The sequence below is a fragment of the Biomphalaria glabrata genome, chromosome 2 (genome assembly GCF_947242115.1).
Source record: "Biomphalaria glabrata chromosome 2, xgBioGlab47.1, whole genome shotgun sequence".
In the NCBI taxonomy this organism is placed as follows: Eukaryota; Metazoa; Mollusca; class Gastropoda; family Planorbidae; genus Biomphalaria; species Biomphalaria glabrata.
In genome coordinates this window covers 46,710,137-46,729,070 of record NC_074712.1, presented here as the reverse complement: position 1 = coordinate 46,729,070, position 18,934 = coordinate 46,710,137, and the positions used below count along the sequence as shown (strand labels likewise).

The window sequence follows — 18,934 nt, the reverse complement described above, 5'->3', positions numbered from 1 at the left end:
TCTCCATAAAAACGGACCGCCCCCCCCACTCAAAGGGTTTAGGTGGGAAGGGCAGAAGAGGTATTCGTCCCCCCCCCCCACACCAATCGGCAAACAAGGAACGACATAATATAAAGATCGGTTAAAATATCAATAACAAGTTACAAGGATATAGATATTTGATTGATTTGTTAGCAGGCTGTGATTTCTACCAATAAATTGGACCGCCCCCCCCACTCGAAAGTGTAGGGGGGGGCGGGATTGATACCATCGCCCCCTCCCAACCCCACCAAATCGGCCAACATACTAGAGGGGGGGGGGGCGAAATGATCTAAAAATAGGTTGAAATATAAATAATTAGTATATATTTTTAACATAAGTAATAAATTCGTATACAAATTGTGTGAATCCTATACTAAAGTTCGTCCGCCCCCCTTCGGGGGGGGGGGTCGTCCGAGTGGGGGGGGGCGATCGCCCCTACCGCCCCCCCCCCCCCCCTGGATCCGCCAGTGTAATACTGTTGGTTCATTTTCTTAAATTTTATAGATCAAGATTAGATCTAGATCTATTAGTCTTTAGGCCTAAAGATCTAGACCTATAATCTATATGTGAGCTTTCATCCACCACAATCTTCTCAAGAAAGGTAAACCATGGAACTAATAGATCTAGAACCTACATCTAGATCTAGGCCAGTGTTTACTAGTACGCTTGTAGATTGGGAAACACTTGCCTATGCCTATAGTCTGAATGCATTCTGGGATACTAAGTAAGGGGGGAGTACTCGAAGATAAAAGACGCTAGAGTAGTTCTTCCTGATAGATCTACGTCCCTTTGTCTCCCTTCGTTTATAATCATGGCGTATGTTATGAGAAATACGGGCCGCAAGGTATTGTAATAAAAGTACTAGTCAATATAAAGATAATAATGACTTCTTGAATGTTTTTATAATAAAAGTGGTGCACTGTTATATATGATATGGTATTAATTTTACTAAAAATAGTAAGTGCATCAACATTGCAATAGGGTTCTTTGATGAAGGTGTCGAGAAGGTCAAAATTAAAATTATTAAAAATATAGCAGCTTAGCCATAGTATACGGTGATACGCCGCTATTTTGAGAGGGCGGTCTTAGGCCACTGCAACCTACGTTTTTTTTACCTATGTGACCGTAGTGGGCCCCTCACTCATAGAACCAGCGCTAATTCAAGGTGTATAAATTCTTAAATTAAACCATTTTTAATTTTATAACTTAAAACATTTCCCGTGCCCTCCTGTCAATTTACCAGCAGCAGCTCCTGGAAATCTCCAAAAATTGCAAAATATACGAAAAAGTTTTAAAATATACGGAAATATATAAATATATTATATAGACAAAAATTGTCATTTTGGGGTGTCATTCAATTTGGAAAACACCAATCCTACGCGCGATAAATAAAAACGGCATTATGCATTAGCCGTAATTGTCACTAGATCTAATTGTGTAATCTGGTGAAAGAAGCTTTTCACGCCTCAAAATAATGAAGAATTACTTGAGGTCAACAATTCTCAAAGATAAATTGAAACATTTGGTAATTCTTGCTATTGAGTGTGATCTATCAATCTATGTAGGAAACAGAATTATTATCATTATTATGATATACTGTATGACTTTGCTACATGCACGGCTCGTAAAGTAATTCTGTACGTAGTAAAGAATGAATAAAATGCATAGACAAATCTATTTTCTAATACTAACTCTTAATTTCACTTATTATCCCGCTTCCCTACCCAAACTTGGCCCCGTGAAATCCGTTTCGCATAGGCCAGGGCCCCTCAATTGTTAAGTCCGTCCGGCTATTTAGTGGCCTGTAAATATACATAGTAGATTACTTGTCCTCTTTCCATGACTTCTTGGTCACAGTGGTTAAGTCCGGTGCTGCTATTTAGTGTTTGTAAAATGTTTTACGTGTTGTTTCAGATGTTCCTTCAGAGTTGACGATAGTTTACTTTCTAGTCCAACCCTCCCGCAGGACGAAGGGGGATGGAAAACGCCAATCCTACTCAGCATTTATTTATTTACGTGAAGTAGAAATAAAAAAGAGTGATTTATTTTTAGAATAGAAATGCCACACACTCTTTTTCTTTTAAATAGTCATATTGACTCATATTTTCATATTGATATTCAAACATAACTTACTGTGGGCAATGTGAATGACTGAATGTGGGAATTTTTTTTTTTTTTTTTTTTTTTTTTTTTTTTTTTTTTTTTTTTTTGTTCAACTGATTCAACTGCTTATAGGTCTAGAATCTAGATCTACTTATATTATTTGTCATGTATCAATTTATAAACCTAAGTCTAGTATGGAAATACCGCACATGCATGCAAGTGTCGAAATTTCCTATGATGTCATCAAATCCAGTGACATCTTGACAGCTGGCACGGAGTAATTTGATTGGTTTAAGGCAACCGTCTAGAGGAGGGGGCTAAGGAAAAGTGGGATTGAGATTTAGTTGTGGAAAAAATTTCATGGAGATAAGACATATTTTAGTTTTGAGTTGTAACTTGCAGTGATTATATTTGTCTAGTAAACAGCTATTTATACAGAACATTTCGTAAAAACTCAAACTCTATATTTTTATTTTACTTTTTTTTTCACCTTTTCATTTTAAGCTCTTATCACTCATTAATGAATTAAATTTATTCAGCATTTATTAACAGTATACTACAAACTAATATGCGCAGATAGATAGACAGACATCTGGTCATAGAGATGTAGTTAAAGAATATAAAATTTTAACACTATGTAACTATGCTAACTAACCCACTTAAAGGTCAAGACAAACAAAGTAAAAAATGTACTGGCCATGCTGTATGTATGTAATGTGCATTTTTAATGTCAAGTTTTATTTCTATTTATATTAACATGCATTGTCTTTGTAATAAAAGATTAATAAAAGATATTTGGTGTATATATATTCATATATTTTTAGCACATTATTTTGTTTTAAAAATAAAGTTGTGTACATTCCATGACAGACACTTAATTGAACCACATCCACTTAATACATATTAATAGAAATGTAGGTACTACAGTGTGCATTTTAATATCAGGCCAACTATCCTCTACATCTCTAAATATATAATATAGAATAATTAACAATAGATTTATGCTTAGTTTAGTTTAGTAGGTTGTACTTGTGTCTATAATGTAATTTTTGTACAATTACATTATACCTGTAATACTTAGAGGTCAAAGATGATAAGTGGCTATCATAACTGCTGTTCATTAGCCCAATGCATTACCACAATTAACTAATCAGGTCTCATTAAACAAAAAACTGTACTTTCAACTTAAAGTAAGTGACATGAAGGTATATCATTTTAGATCTGATTTAAAATAGATCTAGTGAACATATTAGAAAAGTCTACAATAAGAAAAATATTACTTTAATGGTTTAAATATTGAAATGTATTCTGTGATTGTATGATTGTCAGGTCACGTCTGTAGGTTGCTAAAAGAAATTTTATTAATCTAGATCCTGAAAATCATTCTGTTAAAGACTACAAGTCATTGTGTACAAAATATATTCATTATCTAGAGGAAGTTGTACATAGATGATGTACAAATCATATCAAAGAGGTTTCACTTTTCTTTTTTTTTTTGTTGATTTTAACAAGCACTCCTCATTTAAATTTTTTAAAAAATTTAAGCCATTCAACTTTTTCTTCTAGGGCCTTGAAATACTTGGCTATGGATCATTTCGGCATCTACATGCAACAGCTTTCGCAGCAGCCAAAACGGTTAGTAATCTTTCTTATGTATTTTTTAAAGATTTTACAACATTAATGAAGGAAATGCATAACTAAATGATTTATTTTTTTTATTATTGTGAAAAAAAACAACAATTTTTTGTGTATTCAGGATGACAAAGTTTTATTGTCATCGTATATCAAAATCTAGAGGTAATGTTGGCCTGGATGTCTTGTCTCACTGACTGTTTTCCTTTTAATATATAGTTATCTGTCTTTCCAAAAAAAAAAAAGGTGTATGGTATTGTGTAAGTGACTTTCACAGGAAGGAAAAGTATGTAAAAATTAGTGATTCATTCAAGAATAGAATCTAATTGTTTTTAATGAATTGTCATACCATAGAAATTTATATTATCAGAATAAGGTAATGACCAATAAACCATTGAATAAAAGATACATAATAAAAATAACAATTATAGATTAACAATACTTTTTATTTGCTTAACAGAAATATTAAAAGGAACATATGTATACATTGTTCCAACCATATGTTCTTATGCAATTGTATTGGTAAAAAAACACCCTCACATTCATTTGGAAGCTTATTGACATCATATCCATCATTTCCAAACTCTTTTTTTTTTTTTTTGAACATTTACATTGCTTAAAAAATTCAACTTTTTACATTCTTTTAGGCACCAATGAGTCGTTTTGAACCTGATCAGTCAATCGACTATGACAAACTTAAGCACAAAGTTCAAATTGTCAAAAACAAGTATGTATCCTCACAAATTATTGCAATAGATTTTTCTTTCATTCTCAAGAATGTTACACAAAAAACAAAAATCTATGATTGGTTTAGAAACAGAAGAGTTGTGCCTAGTACTAAATCATATTCTCTTGTTGATTATTATAGATTGGGAAGGCCACTAACTCTCTCTGAAAAAGTTTTATATGGACATCTTGATGATCCTAAAAACCAGGTGAATATTTTTTCGATTAAATTAAATTGAGGTTATAAACATGCTTTTTTTTTTATTTAAGTTTCAAATATATGTATATACAGATCTACATTATACTTATAAATATATATTTATTTGATTGTAGGACATCAAAAGAGGAGAAAGTTACCTAAAGTTAAGGCCTGATCGAGTGGCTATGCAAGATGCTACAGCTCAGGTAAAACATTTTACCATTTCAAGTTTTTATTGTTTTTTTTTTTTTAGAAATAAATAATTTTCAATAAAAAAGTGATACTTAGGTTCATCTCTTTCTGTAGCTCAGGTCATTTTTATAAACAGGACAGCAACTTATATTTGACCTTTTTGTTGTACCTTTTAAAGTTTAGTGGTCTACAGAATATCAATTAATTCATGCTAGAAATCTGAATTGGGGACTATTACTCTTGGCCTATCACTCAGCTATGTGCCTAGATTTAGAACTTATACTAGGAGATATATTTTTTCTTTTGGGCTTCTATATGTATAAAGATATTTGGTATTGAAGCATGTATTAATACATTCTCGAACATTTTCATATAGATCTATTATTATAATATGAATTGATCGAATCTACACCTTATTTCCATAATATGTTAACTGGAATGTGAAACAACAGAAAAAAGGTGATGTTATATTTCATAAGGGGTCAGCAACCTGAGAATTAAAAAAAATTCAACTCTTAAATCTAAAATTCTATGTATTTTGAGTTATATAAAAGCTATTGATTTGATTAAAAATCTAGAAATAGAAACCTCATTTTTTTGTAGACCTACTTATAGCTGTCTGATGTTAAAAATTATGAAATTAAAAATTATGAAAAAATTGTATGCATTTTAAATGATTTTAACTTTTCAATTCAGTATGTTCAAAAATGTTTTTACAAATCTCATTTTATAGATAGAGTAAATATTTAAAAAAGAAAGAAATTGGTTTCAAATTTTACTTTACCTTCATTGTTCTTTACAATTCATAATTATTTCTAAATCAAACCCAATTAGATATTCTATATAGGAGGAACATAAGGATAATTACAGGATTGAAACTTGTTTCAACTAATTGATTAAAAGAAATTATTACATAACACAAATACTTTTTAGCAGGGGGAAAGAATGTTTGTCTCATGAGACAGGACAGGATAAATACTGGTAGCACACTCCTTCTCTTTGACATTTACACATTTTACAAATTAAAATTCATTTGCTTTTGCCTTTTGTAGACTGCTTCATCCTCTGATTTAAAATGGGGAGGGAACAACACTATTTACGAATAGATAAAAAATGTAGATATGTAGTTAATAACCTTTCTTTTATAAACTTTATTGATTTAAATTTTTACAAACCAGTCACCATTCTCTTTTAAAAATGGTGATACTATTTCATGTTTGTATGTATCTTTTTGTATGCAGATGGCCATGCTTCAGTTCATATCAAGTGGTCTCCCTAAAGTGGCTGTGCCTTCAACAATTCACTGTGATCATCTCATTGAAGCCCAGCTTGGAGGAGACAAGGATCTGAACAGGGCAAAAGTGTGTACCTAGCTATGTTCACTTTGTCATTGGTTGTAACTGGAAGTCTAGACTCCTCAGTGAGCTAGTAATTCAACACGATGTAGACCCTACTTCCAATTTTAAATCATTTTACAACCTAAATAAACAAACGTACAGTCAACAGGTGTGGGCGATTAGAAGCTATCTGCTCATGTATTTGACTGCACACATTTTTCTTAGATGTTAATTGAACCTTTTTATTTAAAAATGTTTTACTAGTCACAAGTTCTTGTAATGTTTAGCATTGATATATAATTGCTGTAAAACCTGCTAAGTTGTTTAGGGTGACTAAATGTATACTGCTTCTTTAGCTTTTGAATTTCTCAATCATGTTTGTTGGCCCTCTTCAGTGGTATACCAATATACTTAATTTTATTTTAATCTAGAGGTATTCTATGAATTTAAATCCACTTTGTGTTGTTTGAAAACTACAAAAAAATAAAGGTTTCTTGTTTCTCCTAAAGGAAATAAACAAAGAAGTGTATGACTTTCTAGCCACAGCAAGTGCTAAATTTGGTGTTGGGTTTTGGAAACCAGGCAGTGGCATTATTCACCAGGTACCATAACAAAAAATTTTAGCTTGTTTGCTTATTTATTGTTTGTATTATTTGTGTAGAAGAAAAGTTTTGTACATACTTTTTCAATTAAGTTGAATTTGGTTCTCTTTTTATTCCAAAGATTGTTCTAGAAAACTATGGCTACCCAGGTGTTTTATTGATTGGAACTGACAGCCACACACCAAATGGAGGTAACTTAGAAGTGTTTATTGACTATACCATTTGTTTGTCATTTTCTGTCAGTCATGTACATCAGGTGACATTGTCAATTTTTGTGTCTCTCTCTTAGGTGGTTTGGGTGGCTTGTGTATTGGTGTTGGTGGAGCTGATGCTGTGGATGTAATGGCCAACATTCCCTGGGAACTCAAGTGCCCTAAGGTATGAATGAAGCTCATTAGTACAGAAAGTGCCCCATCATAACCAACCCTACATATAATAATGGCTGAAATGCTTTTCAGTCAGAAAGCTTTCCACTGAAGGAAGGTTCTGTGTGAGCCCCTCTTGGTTTACCATAGTAATGATTTCTTAAGTATAATAATAAAAAAAAAAAAAAAAAGATACTGTTCAGAGATTTCTGTGAACATTCCAGGCTCACTTAGGTCTCACCAGCCACATGAAAAGGCACAGAACCCCAGTGCTAAGCCCTCAGCCCCCTGGATGACAAAAGTGGTCATCATCGAACCATGATGGACGAACTATATATTAGGACTAAGTTGATGGTCTTAATGAGCAATAGTATATATATTGTTACGAATCTCACTATGCAGGCTCTCTGCAAACTGCACCATACACCACCAACGTAAAGAACTTGACAACTCAGGGCTCCAGAGTAACGTAACACTTTAATAGTTGAATAACAGCCAATACTGTACAATTGGCAACACGTACACTGTACAAATATCTCTCCGATAACACCGTACCGCCGTATCAACTCTTGCACTGGCTTCTCCGTCTCGTTCCGGGCTTGCACTGGGTTCAACAGTTCGGGACTGACTTCACACACTAGGCTCATTGTGTCGGACTCGATCACAGACCAAGATCAAGACGCCAGTCGTCTCATCTGTACTTGACGGTACTCCGCACTGAACCCTCGTAATGCTCCGTACAGAACCACACCGCTGAACTGTGCTGTAGTCGACCGGACTGTAGTGAACCGGGCTCTGAACCTTGCTGTATTGAGCCCCTTTTCTCGACCGTCTTCACTGCGACACCTCCTCTCTTATATAGGGTCCCTACTGGCCTTCTCGAACCGGACAGAACGCCGCTCGATGTTTCTAGGTGGTCAGATGACTACAACTCTCGTGACGCTCCTGAGCTCTGTTCACGACGGCGATCCTTCCGAACCGTCCTGTTGATATTCGACTCTGCTGACCGTCGTAGCTCGTCACGGTTGACCGCTCGTCTAGCGCTGGCCTGGGGCGATTTGCGTCGGCTGACTACACACACCACTACCCCTCTCTGTGCCACCACCAGGTTTATAACAATATATATATAACTTCTTGTGTCTCACAAGACATTGGAAGTGCCCAAATGAATTACTGGTTTTGGTTTCTTCTCTTTGAATGGTTACAGAATCTTCTGTGTCTTATGAGCCATTTTCTTGAGCTGCCAACTTTACCACAGCTTGTGCATGTTTTAGACCTTTCAGGTGCTTTCTTTTGTCTAAGGTCCCTTCAGTCCTTTGTGATTCTCTCTTCAAGCCATTATGTGTAGTTTTAGTTTGTCTCTATGTAGTCCAATCTTGATCTATTTCTTTTTACAGACTTCTATTAAAAGCTGTAGTCTTGAGGTCACTATCACAAACATCTCTTTAGGTTTGTCTTGAGTGCCTCTTGTGATTCCCTCTTCAAGCTTTACATTGCTTTGGGAATTTTCTATCTGACATGTTCCAGATAATGTAGTCTTATCTGTGTCATTAGTGTGTAGACATTGTGCTTATTGACCAATTTCAAAACTTCCTAATTGCACACATGATGCCTTCAAAGGATGCATATTGCATTACCAATGATTTAAATGTAACACAATATATAAAAACAAAAGTTGATTAGATTTAGTGAACAATTCTTCATTAGTGGTTAAACTTGCAAAACAATGACAATGTGAAAGTTTGGGATAAGGTTTATCTATTTATTGTGTAAGTCTTACGTTTTTTGTATTCACTTCCAACATGTTCCAACATATTGATACTTCTTGGAATGACATTGATTAGGTATTAGATTAATACAACCTTATGTAAATAACTTGGCTACTTACTCACTTATTTAAACACTCGGACTACAAAATGCACCCCAAAATAAACAGGATTAGATGTTTAACTGTGGATATCTTGTTAGCTAGATTTTTTAACCTGAATATGAGTATTAGTATTTAACAGATATGTTTGAATTTTTTTAAAAGCTTCCTACAAAATATTTCCTTGTTTCTAGGTCATTGGTGTTAAGCTAACAGGTCAATTATCAGGATGGACATCAGCCAAAGATGTCATTCTTAAATTAGCTGGTATACTGACAGTCAAAGGAGGAACAGGAGCCATAGTGGAGTATTTTGGACCGGGTGTTGACTCCATCTCCTGTACAGGTGTGTTTTAGGGCCTAAATACAAAATACTCAAATAAGTGAATGCAATATTCAACATTAAAAACAAACTAAATGCTGGTTTTATCCTTACCATCATAATGCTGCTAGTTCATCAATTACAAAAATAGGTACACAACTTTTTCTTTCACTTGGAGATATATTTTAAAATAGAACTTTACTTTTGTATTCCCCACTTTGTTATTGTAATATCTAATATAGTTGTGTTGATATATTAAGTATTGTTGAATTTCTGTGTACACTTGCTATTAAAATGTTATTATGTTTAGTGAGGTTTCTTATTAGTATTGATAGTAACATTCTGTACATCATTTTGCCAGGCATGGGTACTATCTGTAACATGGGAGCTGAGATTGGGGCAACCACATCTATATTTCCATACAATCACCGAATGCAAGATTATCTCAAGGCAACCAATAGAGAAGGTTTGTACCTCTTCTTAAATAGAAGCTGTTGTTTTTTTTTGCCTGTTTTGTTAAACTGTGATTAATTGAATCTCATAGACCTTCAAGAAACCATGCATCTGTTCAAATTGAATTTGTAAAGACCAATTGACTATTGATAGTTTTTGTGTTCAAATCTCTTCATGAAATGGTTCTTTTAATTGAATTCTACATTTTTTTCCATTATTCAGCTATAGCCAGCCTTGCCAATGAGTACAAAGACCTTCTTTCTTCAGATGCCAATGCTCAGTATGATCAGTTGATAGAAATCAATCTCAGTGAAGTATGTTGGACTGTTAGAAAAAAAAATGATCTCTACTTTTTATACACTTAGCACTTGTCTTATATGAGCATTAGCTAGAACACAATGTCCCCTCTCTAACAAGGTAGCTCTTTTTTTTTTTTTTTTTTCAAATTAAAAAATAAGTTTTTTTAATTAAATAAAAATATCAACAATAAATAGTATTTTTTATGTTGTTCCTTTTTTTTTATTATTACTATTATTTTACAGTTTTTTAACTCCTAATGCAAAATAGAAAATATTAAAAATGTAACAAAAGTTGATTAGCTTTAGTGAACAATTCTTCATTAGTAGTTTAACTAGCAAAACAATGACAATGTGAAAGTTTGGGATAAGGTTTATCTATTTATTGTGTAAGTCTTACGTTTTTTTGTATTTACTTCCAAGTTGAACATACAAAAATATTTAAATAAGATACATCAGTGTATCCAATTATTATTTCATTTCAGCTTGAACCCCATGTTAATGGACCATTTACTCCAGATCTGGCAACTCCTATCAGTAAACTTGGTCAGGTGGCTAAAGAGAAAGGTTGGCCACTGGATGTTAAAGTTGGTAAGTATTTGATATCTAAATAATAATATATTCTTTGCATTTAGAAGAATACACTTGGGGAGCCTATTAAATGTTTTATTTCTTCCTCAGGTTTAATTGGAAGTTGTACCAACAGCAGTTATGAAGATATGGGCAGATCTGCAAGTATTGCTAAGCAAGCACTTGACCATGGAGTGAAAGCTAAAGCTGCTTTCACTATTACTCCAGGCTCTGAACAGATTAGAGCAACTATTGAAAGGGATAGCTATGTAAGATTTGGTCTACTATATTCATTACTGCAGGGTTCATAGCGCTCCTAAAATCTCCTACAAAATAGAAAGTCTCCTAAAATTCTCTTAAAAATTGCCAGAATTCTCCTAAAATTTTTATCGAGTCTCCTAAAAATTTTTGCCCAATATTTAAAAAAAAATATAATTTGTTAATTTTTTGCTAAAAATGTGGGGGGAAAAAACAGCGTAACCAGGGGCCACTTTTCCGGAATAACCCAGAAATCAGGGTTTTGAGGGGTCCGATTTTCCCCCCTCTGGGCTTGCCTTCTACAATTTTGTTAAAATCCTGTTTTTAGTTGATTTAGTTTTTTGAAATTTCTTATCATTTTCCCCGTTAATTTTAGTTTGCTAGTTCCGATCGCGCGAGCCGCCATTTTAAAACAAAATCGACCAGTCTCATATCTCGTGATTCGCGAGACTTTCACTTTGCATGCGCACTAAGCCTTATTTACCGATACATTATTTTGCTTTAAAGTGTAAACATTCTATAGATCTAGAATTTTTAGATCTACGGAAAGCGCCTGGAATCGGCTCGATTTAGAGTTTAGATCTATTTCTATGATCAATCTAGATCTGATCTAGACTGTAAAGTATAGTATTTAGTATAGGTATAGTCTAGATTAATGCGAGGTCTAGTCTAGATCTACTCGCGTACCTAGTACTAGATCTAGAAATAGAAAGAAAAAAATTCACGAGTGCAAAATTTTTTTTTTCTTTCCGTGTTTTATATTTTAATATTTGTATAGGTTCCATATAGACATAGAGCCTTAGCCTATGTCTAGACCTATATTGGTCTAGAGTATTATAGAGGTAGGATTTAGATTTAGGATGGACTAGATAACCATATTTACATCGTTTTTAGATCAGAACTAGAATCAATGATTGAAGAATTAAATTAATTAAGTTTGCATTTGCCTGAAGACCTAGAGTCTAGACCAGTGTTTCTCAAAACTTTTTTGTCTGGCGGCACAGTAAAAAAACTACAAAAATTTCGCTGCACACCATGAAAAGCATCAGTTGTTTTAAAATAAAAAGAAAAAAAAAAGATTTTACCCGTTTTTAAGTATTACATTTAATGTGAAGTGTGCGCCTATTTTTGAGAGCAAATCCGATCTAATGAGGCTCCAAAGTCGACAAACAAACTCGCATTTCATCGTCTATTGTAAGAAGTCTCTCTCTTTTCTTAGATTTTATTTCAGTCAGTGCTAAAAATCTAAACTCACAAAACCATCAAGATGCAAATGGAAGAATTATTTTGATTGCTTTTAAACTGATTGCAGGATATAACTTGTTGATTGAAATCCAAAACAGGCTTTTCTCAGCAAAACTTGACTTAAGAACTGCATCGTTTTTTAAATCAATGAGCTGCTCTGCTTCTCAGTTGTCAGATTTGTAGCTTCATTGTTTCCAAATGGATAGCTGAATCCATACTCATTACTTCCAACTGTTGGAAAGTAATACTGCAATGCTGACTGCAGGTGTGTCAAAGTGTACAGAATTTTGGGGGTGCTTTCTTTATTTGAAGCACATTCATTGTAAGTAGAAAAGCAGTCGAAGACTCCTTTCGAGATCTTACTTTGCTACAAAGACAATTTTTCACCAAATGACTTCAGTTTTGATGATGCAGTGATGATGGTTTCTGACGGTCCTTGAAGACTTAAATTCAATAAATTTAATTTCTCAAATAAATCAGAGAGAAATGTCACCTCAACCCACCAGATCTCATCATAAATAGAAAATCCAAAGCCTTTTTTTTTCAGCCTACAAGAATGAAATCAGCTCAGCCTTGAGTTGGACGACACGCTTTATATTAACACTTTTCCCCCGGAGAGCCAACGAACGTTGGTGTGATACAGGAGACATTTGTAGTCTGAATCCATTGCTTCACAAAGCTCTGAGAAAAGTCAGGATGCAAGCGATCGAAATTTGATGAAGTGTACAACTTCAATCACTTGATCCAGAGCAGACATCAAATCTTTCGGTAAAGATTTGAAGGCAAGAGCTTCTCTGTGGATCATGCAGTGAACAATTAATACATTTGGATTTTGTTGACGCACAAGAGTGACGAATCCCTTTCTAATTCCCTGCATGGAAGGACAGCCATCGGTGCAAACGCTGACATAGTTTTTCCACTGTAGTTTGAAGAGCAAAATGTTTTCGTTCACCACTTTGAAAATATCTTCACCTTTGGTCGTAGTTGGTAAGTCTTTGCAAACTAAGAATTCGTTGACACATTTTTCATCCTTTATGAACCGAATAATAGCTAGCAGCTGGGCTTTGCCGCTAATGTCAGTGGATTCATCAGCTTGAAGAGATCACAGAAGAGATACTTCATCGTCAGTCACGTCGAAGTGTTCGCAGATTTGATCTTGTAAATCTGAGGATAAGTCTTCAATTCTGCGCAAGATAGTATCATTTGACAAAGGAACTTTTTTAATTTTTTTTGCGGCATCGGGTCCAAGGATAGTTTCAGCAACTATTGCTAAAGCTGTTGCAATGATTGATTCAGCCTCTGTGTGTGCTTTCTTGCGTTTTGCATTGTAGATCAGACAGAATGGCAATGGAGCATCTTCAGGTCCAGAAGATATGAAACCATATCCGATGTAATCTTCTTTGTACCTTCGTTTGGTTCCTTGCTTTTCATTTAACGCTTTCGCAGTTTCATTCTTGCTAACGTATTTCTCCATGGATAACAATGAATAAGGCTTATTGATAATTTGTTATTATTAGCATACACCTAACAAATTTACATGAAACACATCGCTTATTATTATCGTTACCAATTCAAGAACTGCTGTGCGCCTGCTAAGGCGGTCTACATTTTAGTCATTATAATAATATATGTATAGTGGACAATTCCATAACCTGAAAAGCTAACACCCCTTTCCGTCAATATGGAGCGATCCACTACTATTACTGGTCGTTGTAAGTGGGGATGTCATCGCAACATAAAATAAAAATAATTTAATAGTAAAAACTCCTGCGGCAAACCTGCAAATTTTCGGCGGCACACTAGTGTGCTGCGGCACACAGTTTGAGAAACACTGGTCTAGAGGCTAGAAAAAATAGATCGATAGGTCATTTTCTTCTTATTGAAATTTACTTAAAATTTTGTTTTGGTTGAGAGAAAACTTGTGCATCTTTCAAAAAATTGTAGTTTGTATTTATTCTGTGTCATTTATTTAAATATTAGTAAATATAACCTTTTTCTATGACAGGCCACTGTTCTCAGACAAATAGGGGGTGTTGTCTTAGCTAATGCTTGTGGGCCATGCATTGGTCAGTGGGATAGAAGAGATGTCAAGAAGGGAGTCAAGAACACCATTGTATCATCCTATAACCGCAACTTTACAGGCCGCAATGATGCCAACCCAGCTACCCATGCCTTTGTCACATCTCCAGAGCTTGTCACAGCCCTGGCTATTGCTGGTGACTTAAGTTTCAATCCTCTAACAGACAGTCTGACTGGTCAGAATGGTAAGTAGATTGGACGGTGATACTTTTATTTTATATAAGTACCCTGCAAAGTAAGAGATATTAATGACTTATGAATTAAAGATAATCTATGTTATGTTGCCTAAATGCATTTGTCAGGTACTTACATTAGATACGTAAACTCCAGAGACATTCTATAAATGCTTAAAAAAAATAATTTAAGATTTTAATATTGTAATGTTAGTCTCTGTATTTATTGTCCAAACTTTTTTTTTTGCCTTGCATAGTGAATTTTTAAAAATTTTCCAGGAGAAAAGTTTAAACTACAATGTCCAACAGCAGAGGAGCTTCCAAAAGCTGGTTTTGACCCTGGGGAGGATACCTACCAAGCTCCACCTACTGATAGCAGCTCTGTGAATGTAGTAGTTGCCCCTGATAGCAAACGCTTACAATTGTTAACACCTTTTGATAAATGGGATGGAAAAGATTTGGAGGATTTGATTATCTTAATAAAGGTAATACAAGAGGTTTAAAAGGCTAATTGATAACCCCTAACACTTTGAATAATTAGAGAAAAAAATATTCATTAGATGAATTGCTTTCATTTTAGGCCAAAGGAAAGTGCACAACTGACCACATCAGTGCAGCTGGTCAGTGGCTCAAGTACAGGGGTCATCTAGACAATATCTCCAACAATCTGCTCATTGGGTAAAATATTACTCTATTAAAGCAATTTTTATTTTTTTTTATTGATACAGCTTTTTAATTTCCATGAAATTTTATTTCTTTAGCGCTGTAAACATAGAAAATAATGAAATGAATAAGGTGACGAACCAACTGACAGGAGATTCTGGTGCTGTGCCAGATACCGCTCGGTATTACAAGGTTGGTACAAACTTTGTTGACCTACATTTTGTTAATCTTGTTTTTAATACTAGCAGTACCAGTACATATTTGGTTCAACCATTTGAATCTTATTCATCTATTGATCATCAAAACTAGATTTAAATAGTTAAATTGAAGGATTACAATAATAACACAGGCATGACATGGCCTAAATTGTGCCGATGTGCCTAAAATCAAAATCAAATCAAAATCAAACAATAATAACTACATTTTCTTTATCACATTAAAAAAAATATATATTCATTCATGAAACATATTAAACATAATTCAACCCTACTTGGGTTACTAAACTAATATTCATGAAAAATATTAAACGTAATTCAACACTTAGTGAGTTACTAAACTACAAATGCCATGATGGCAAAAAATAAAGTTGTTTTGTTTTTAAATGTGGAGTATCAAACTTATATCTATGTAAAAGTTTCTTATAAGAGGACATTTTGTTTTCTCTGAAAGAGATTCAAAACCATTTTTTTAAAATCTTCATCATGAAATCACTTGCCTTTAAGGTTTTTCCCATCTTAAATTTACATTGTTTCAAATTATTGTTATGTTTAAATGTCCAGGTTTTTGCTAATAACAACGGAAGTTATTTTTCGAGAACTCACAAGTAAAGTAAAAAATAGCGTATAAAAATCCAGAGGTTTACATTCTTTCAGATTCTTTTCATCCTAAAACTTCAAGAAGCTACTAGGATAAAGGAATATGAAAATGGCAAACGTTTGGGGAATCAGTTGTACATTAGTGTTCAGTAGTTTCACTGCAGATTCATTTATCACACAAATTTGAAAAAACAGGGCTTGTTACCTCTGACCTTGTGTCATTCTATTTGAAGAATTCATTGAAAATTTGCCTGGTCGTGCGGCTTGCACGCTGGACTGTCGTTCAGATTTATCGATGGTCCCGGGTTCAAACCCTGCCTGCTCCCATCCCCGTCGTCCTGCGGGAGGTTTGGACTAGGAAGTAATTATCTTCAACTCTGAAGGAACATCCGAAACATGTAAAACATTTTACAAACAAACATTTCTCTGCATGCTGTTTAAGTGGATTTAAAATCACTAATTTTCAATCAATTTTTTCTTCTTTGATTAATAAATGACTTCTATATGTTCAAGTTAAAGGGCCTCTACTTATTTCTGTAGTAAATGATAAAAAAAAAAGTTTAAATTTAACACAAAATTTAGATTTGTTTAAAACTGTGCATAAAATGGTGTATTCTCAGCTAGTTGTTATATGCACTCGTATTTGGCAAAGGCATTATTTCAAAAATTGTTTTTCTCCTCAAGGCTAACAAACAAGGCTGGGTTGTGATAGGGGATGAAAATTATGGTGAAGGCAGCAGCAGGGAGCATGCTGCATTGGAACCCAGGCATCTTGGAGGCAGGGCCATTATTGTCAAGAGCTTTGCTCGCATTCATGGTAAGTTTTAACATAAAGATCTGTTCAGGTGGAGGTGGTATATAATAGCTGACATTCTGGGGGAGTTTTCAAGATTGACTGAGGTTTTGGAACCCACTTTCTTTTAGACAAACGCTTAACTGCTTTCAAGAATATTAAAACCTAACTGTTCACATTTTTGCTTGATAAAAATGAATATTCATGAATATTTTTCCCCTTTGATTTTACAGTTTTTATTATCTATTTAGAAAACTCATTTTTGTTATTGATACAAATCTTGTTTTATGGTCTTTCATCTTTCCACAAATTTTGCTTTCTTCACTTTTCAGAAACTAATTTGAAAAAACAGGGCTTGTTACCTCTGACCTTTTCAAATCCAGCTGACTATGATAAGATTCAACCATCTGACAGAATTTCTTTGGTGGGACTCAAAGACCTTGCCGCTGGAAAGGTACTAGCCAATATTTTCTTCTTGACATTTTTAGTTTTATGCCAACGTATAAAGACAAAAACTAACTCTTCTACCTTGAACAATCCATTTCCAGCCAGTTGAATGTCACATAAAACACAAGGATGGAAGCGTGGACAAAATTCAACTGAAACACACAATGAATGCTGGACAGATAGAGTGGTTTAGAGCAGGTAGTGCTCTCAACAGAATGGCTGAAATAGCCAAACAGAAGTAACATTGGTTTTCTTATAGAAATAGTTACCCCTAATACGTTAGTACTATCTCATTGTGACTGTTACAGCCATCAATTAATTTGATCTTAGACCTGACTCAATAAAATTTTTTCTACTTATATTATCATTGATAGTTTACTATCGTAGAATTTTACATCATTTATGAATTTTTTTTACATTATTTTAGAAAAGTGTTTCTTAAACTCTCGGATTTACCAAACTCTATCACAGTTCAAGCTTAATTAAAATAGTCCTCATAAGTACTGGAAATAAAACGTAAGATAAAATAAGATTGTTGAAACTACTTTATTTCCATTTGTATCAAATATCATCTATTCTGTTAAATGGGTCTATTTTTTTTTCTCTATTTATGACAAACCTTAACTTCACTTTACTTGCAAAACTCATTTATAATCAGAAATGGTAATACTTCACTCAAATGTGCTTTCTGGCATTGTCTTTTGTTATTCAAGTGCTTGGTACATCTGAATGGGGGAAGTTTTTCTTGTCTATATTATGCCAACAGCAGTACAATCTATTATAGATGATAAATTATTCTCTAAGAATGAGAGAAAACAAAAGAAATTGCTAAGAGAGTACAATCAAATTTTAAAAGTTTAGAAATCAATTTCGTTAGCATTATAAGGTTTCACTGACTAAACAATTTTATCAAAAACATCAGATTTATTTACCCTGAGCATATTTGAATGTCATCTCTTGTCAATAGATGGGCTAGTCCTTTAGAATATTAAGTAGAAGAATTGTTTTTTTTTTTTTTTCTTTATACATTTCACAATCAATAGAAGAGCTTTTCAAAGGTTGCATTGTATTATTGAGATTTGTATACATATGTAAATGAGTAGATATCAAGTATTGTACTAGACATGATCACCCTGTATTAGTGACTGTTAAGTTCAAATAATGCTGTAGGATAATGTCCATAGTTGTTAAGAATCATTACTTGTGTGAGAATGATAACCTAAAATAGTTTTTAAGATAATCTGAACACATGCATGAATCTTTAACATTGCTGGGCTGAGTCAGATGTTTTTATATTAGCTCCGGTGAATGTTTTTTTTCTTTTAAATATTTATTTCTTGACGAGAGACACTTTGATCACTAGAAACATATGATTTGTGTAATTTCTCGGATTAAAATTGTATATTCACAAAAACTGATTGATTACATTAGATGTAGAATGATTTAATGATTGATTTGTAAATAGATAAAATGATAGATGACATGTTTATTTCTAAACATCTTGTTCCATCATTACCTATATAAAATGGCCCAGATCAGAATAAATAAACATAAACTGTGATACTGTTTACTTGGTGTGTTTGAAGTTGTTCTCAAAAAACTTGCGGAATATAAAGTTTGAAGTGTGTGTGTGTGGTGCTAGAAGTGTTTTAGTTTATAATGTTTCAGTGAAACTTGACTCTTTTTTTTAAAAGACTAAGACTGCTTTATTGATCCTTATGGAAATTTGTTGTGATTACAAGGACTCTTTTCTCATATAAAGTCAACACAACAGAAA

At 33.7% G+C, this 18,934-nt stretch overlaps 1 protein-coding gene across 1 annotated transcript; it reads left to right on the top strand.

Moving 5' to 3' along the window:
• Positions 1–734: 734 nt before the first annotated feature.
• On the top strand, positions 735–18,727 carry LOC106053501 (aconitate hydratase, mitochondrial-like). Its single transcript, XM_013209062.2, has 21 exons — positions 735–865; positions 3,691–3,759; positions 4,404–4,483; positions 4,625–4,691; positions 4,816–4,887; positions 6,115–6,234; positions 6,720–6,812; positions 6,934–7,003; positions 7,102–7,190; positions 9,239–9,389; positions 9,727–9,831; positions 10,041–10,132; positions 10,600–10,705; positions 10,796–10,953; positions 14,193–14,451; positions 14,719–14,924; positions 15,020–15,117; positions 15,201–15,294; positions 16,602–16,734; positions 17,043–17,164; positions 17,259–18,727. The coding sequence occupies exons 1-21, from the start codon at positions 833–835 to the stop codon at positions 17,397–17,399; spliced, it is 2,358 nt and encodes a 785-aa protein (XP_013064516.1). The 5' UTR covers positions 735–832; the 3' UTR covers positions 17,400–18,727.
• Positions 18,728–18,934: the final 207 nt, after the last annotated feature.

Excerpts from the sequence above, each read along its gene's own strand:
- LOC106053501 (XM_013209062.2), top strand. The coding sequence starts at position 833 with ATGGCGTATGTTATGAGAAATACGGGCCGCAAG. Across the intron at positions 7,004-7,101 it reads CAGCCACACACCAAATGGAG|GTGGTTTGGGTGGCTTGTGT; the intron begins GTAACTTAGAAG and ends TCTCTCTCTTAG. Across the intron at positions 15,295-16,601 it reads ATACCGCTCGGTATTACAAG|GCTAACAAACAAGGCTGGGT; the intron begins GTTGGTACAAAC and ends TTTCTCCTCAAG.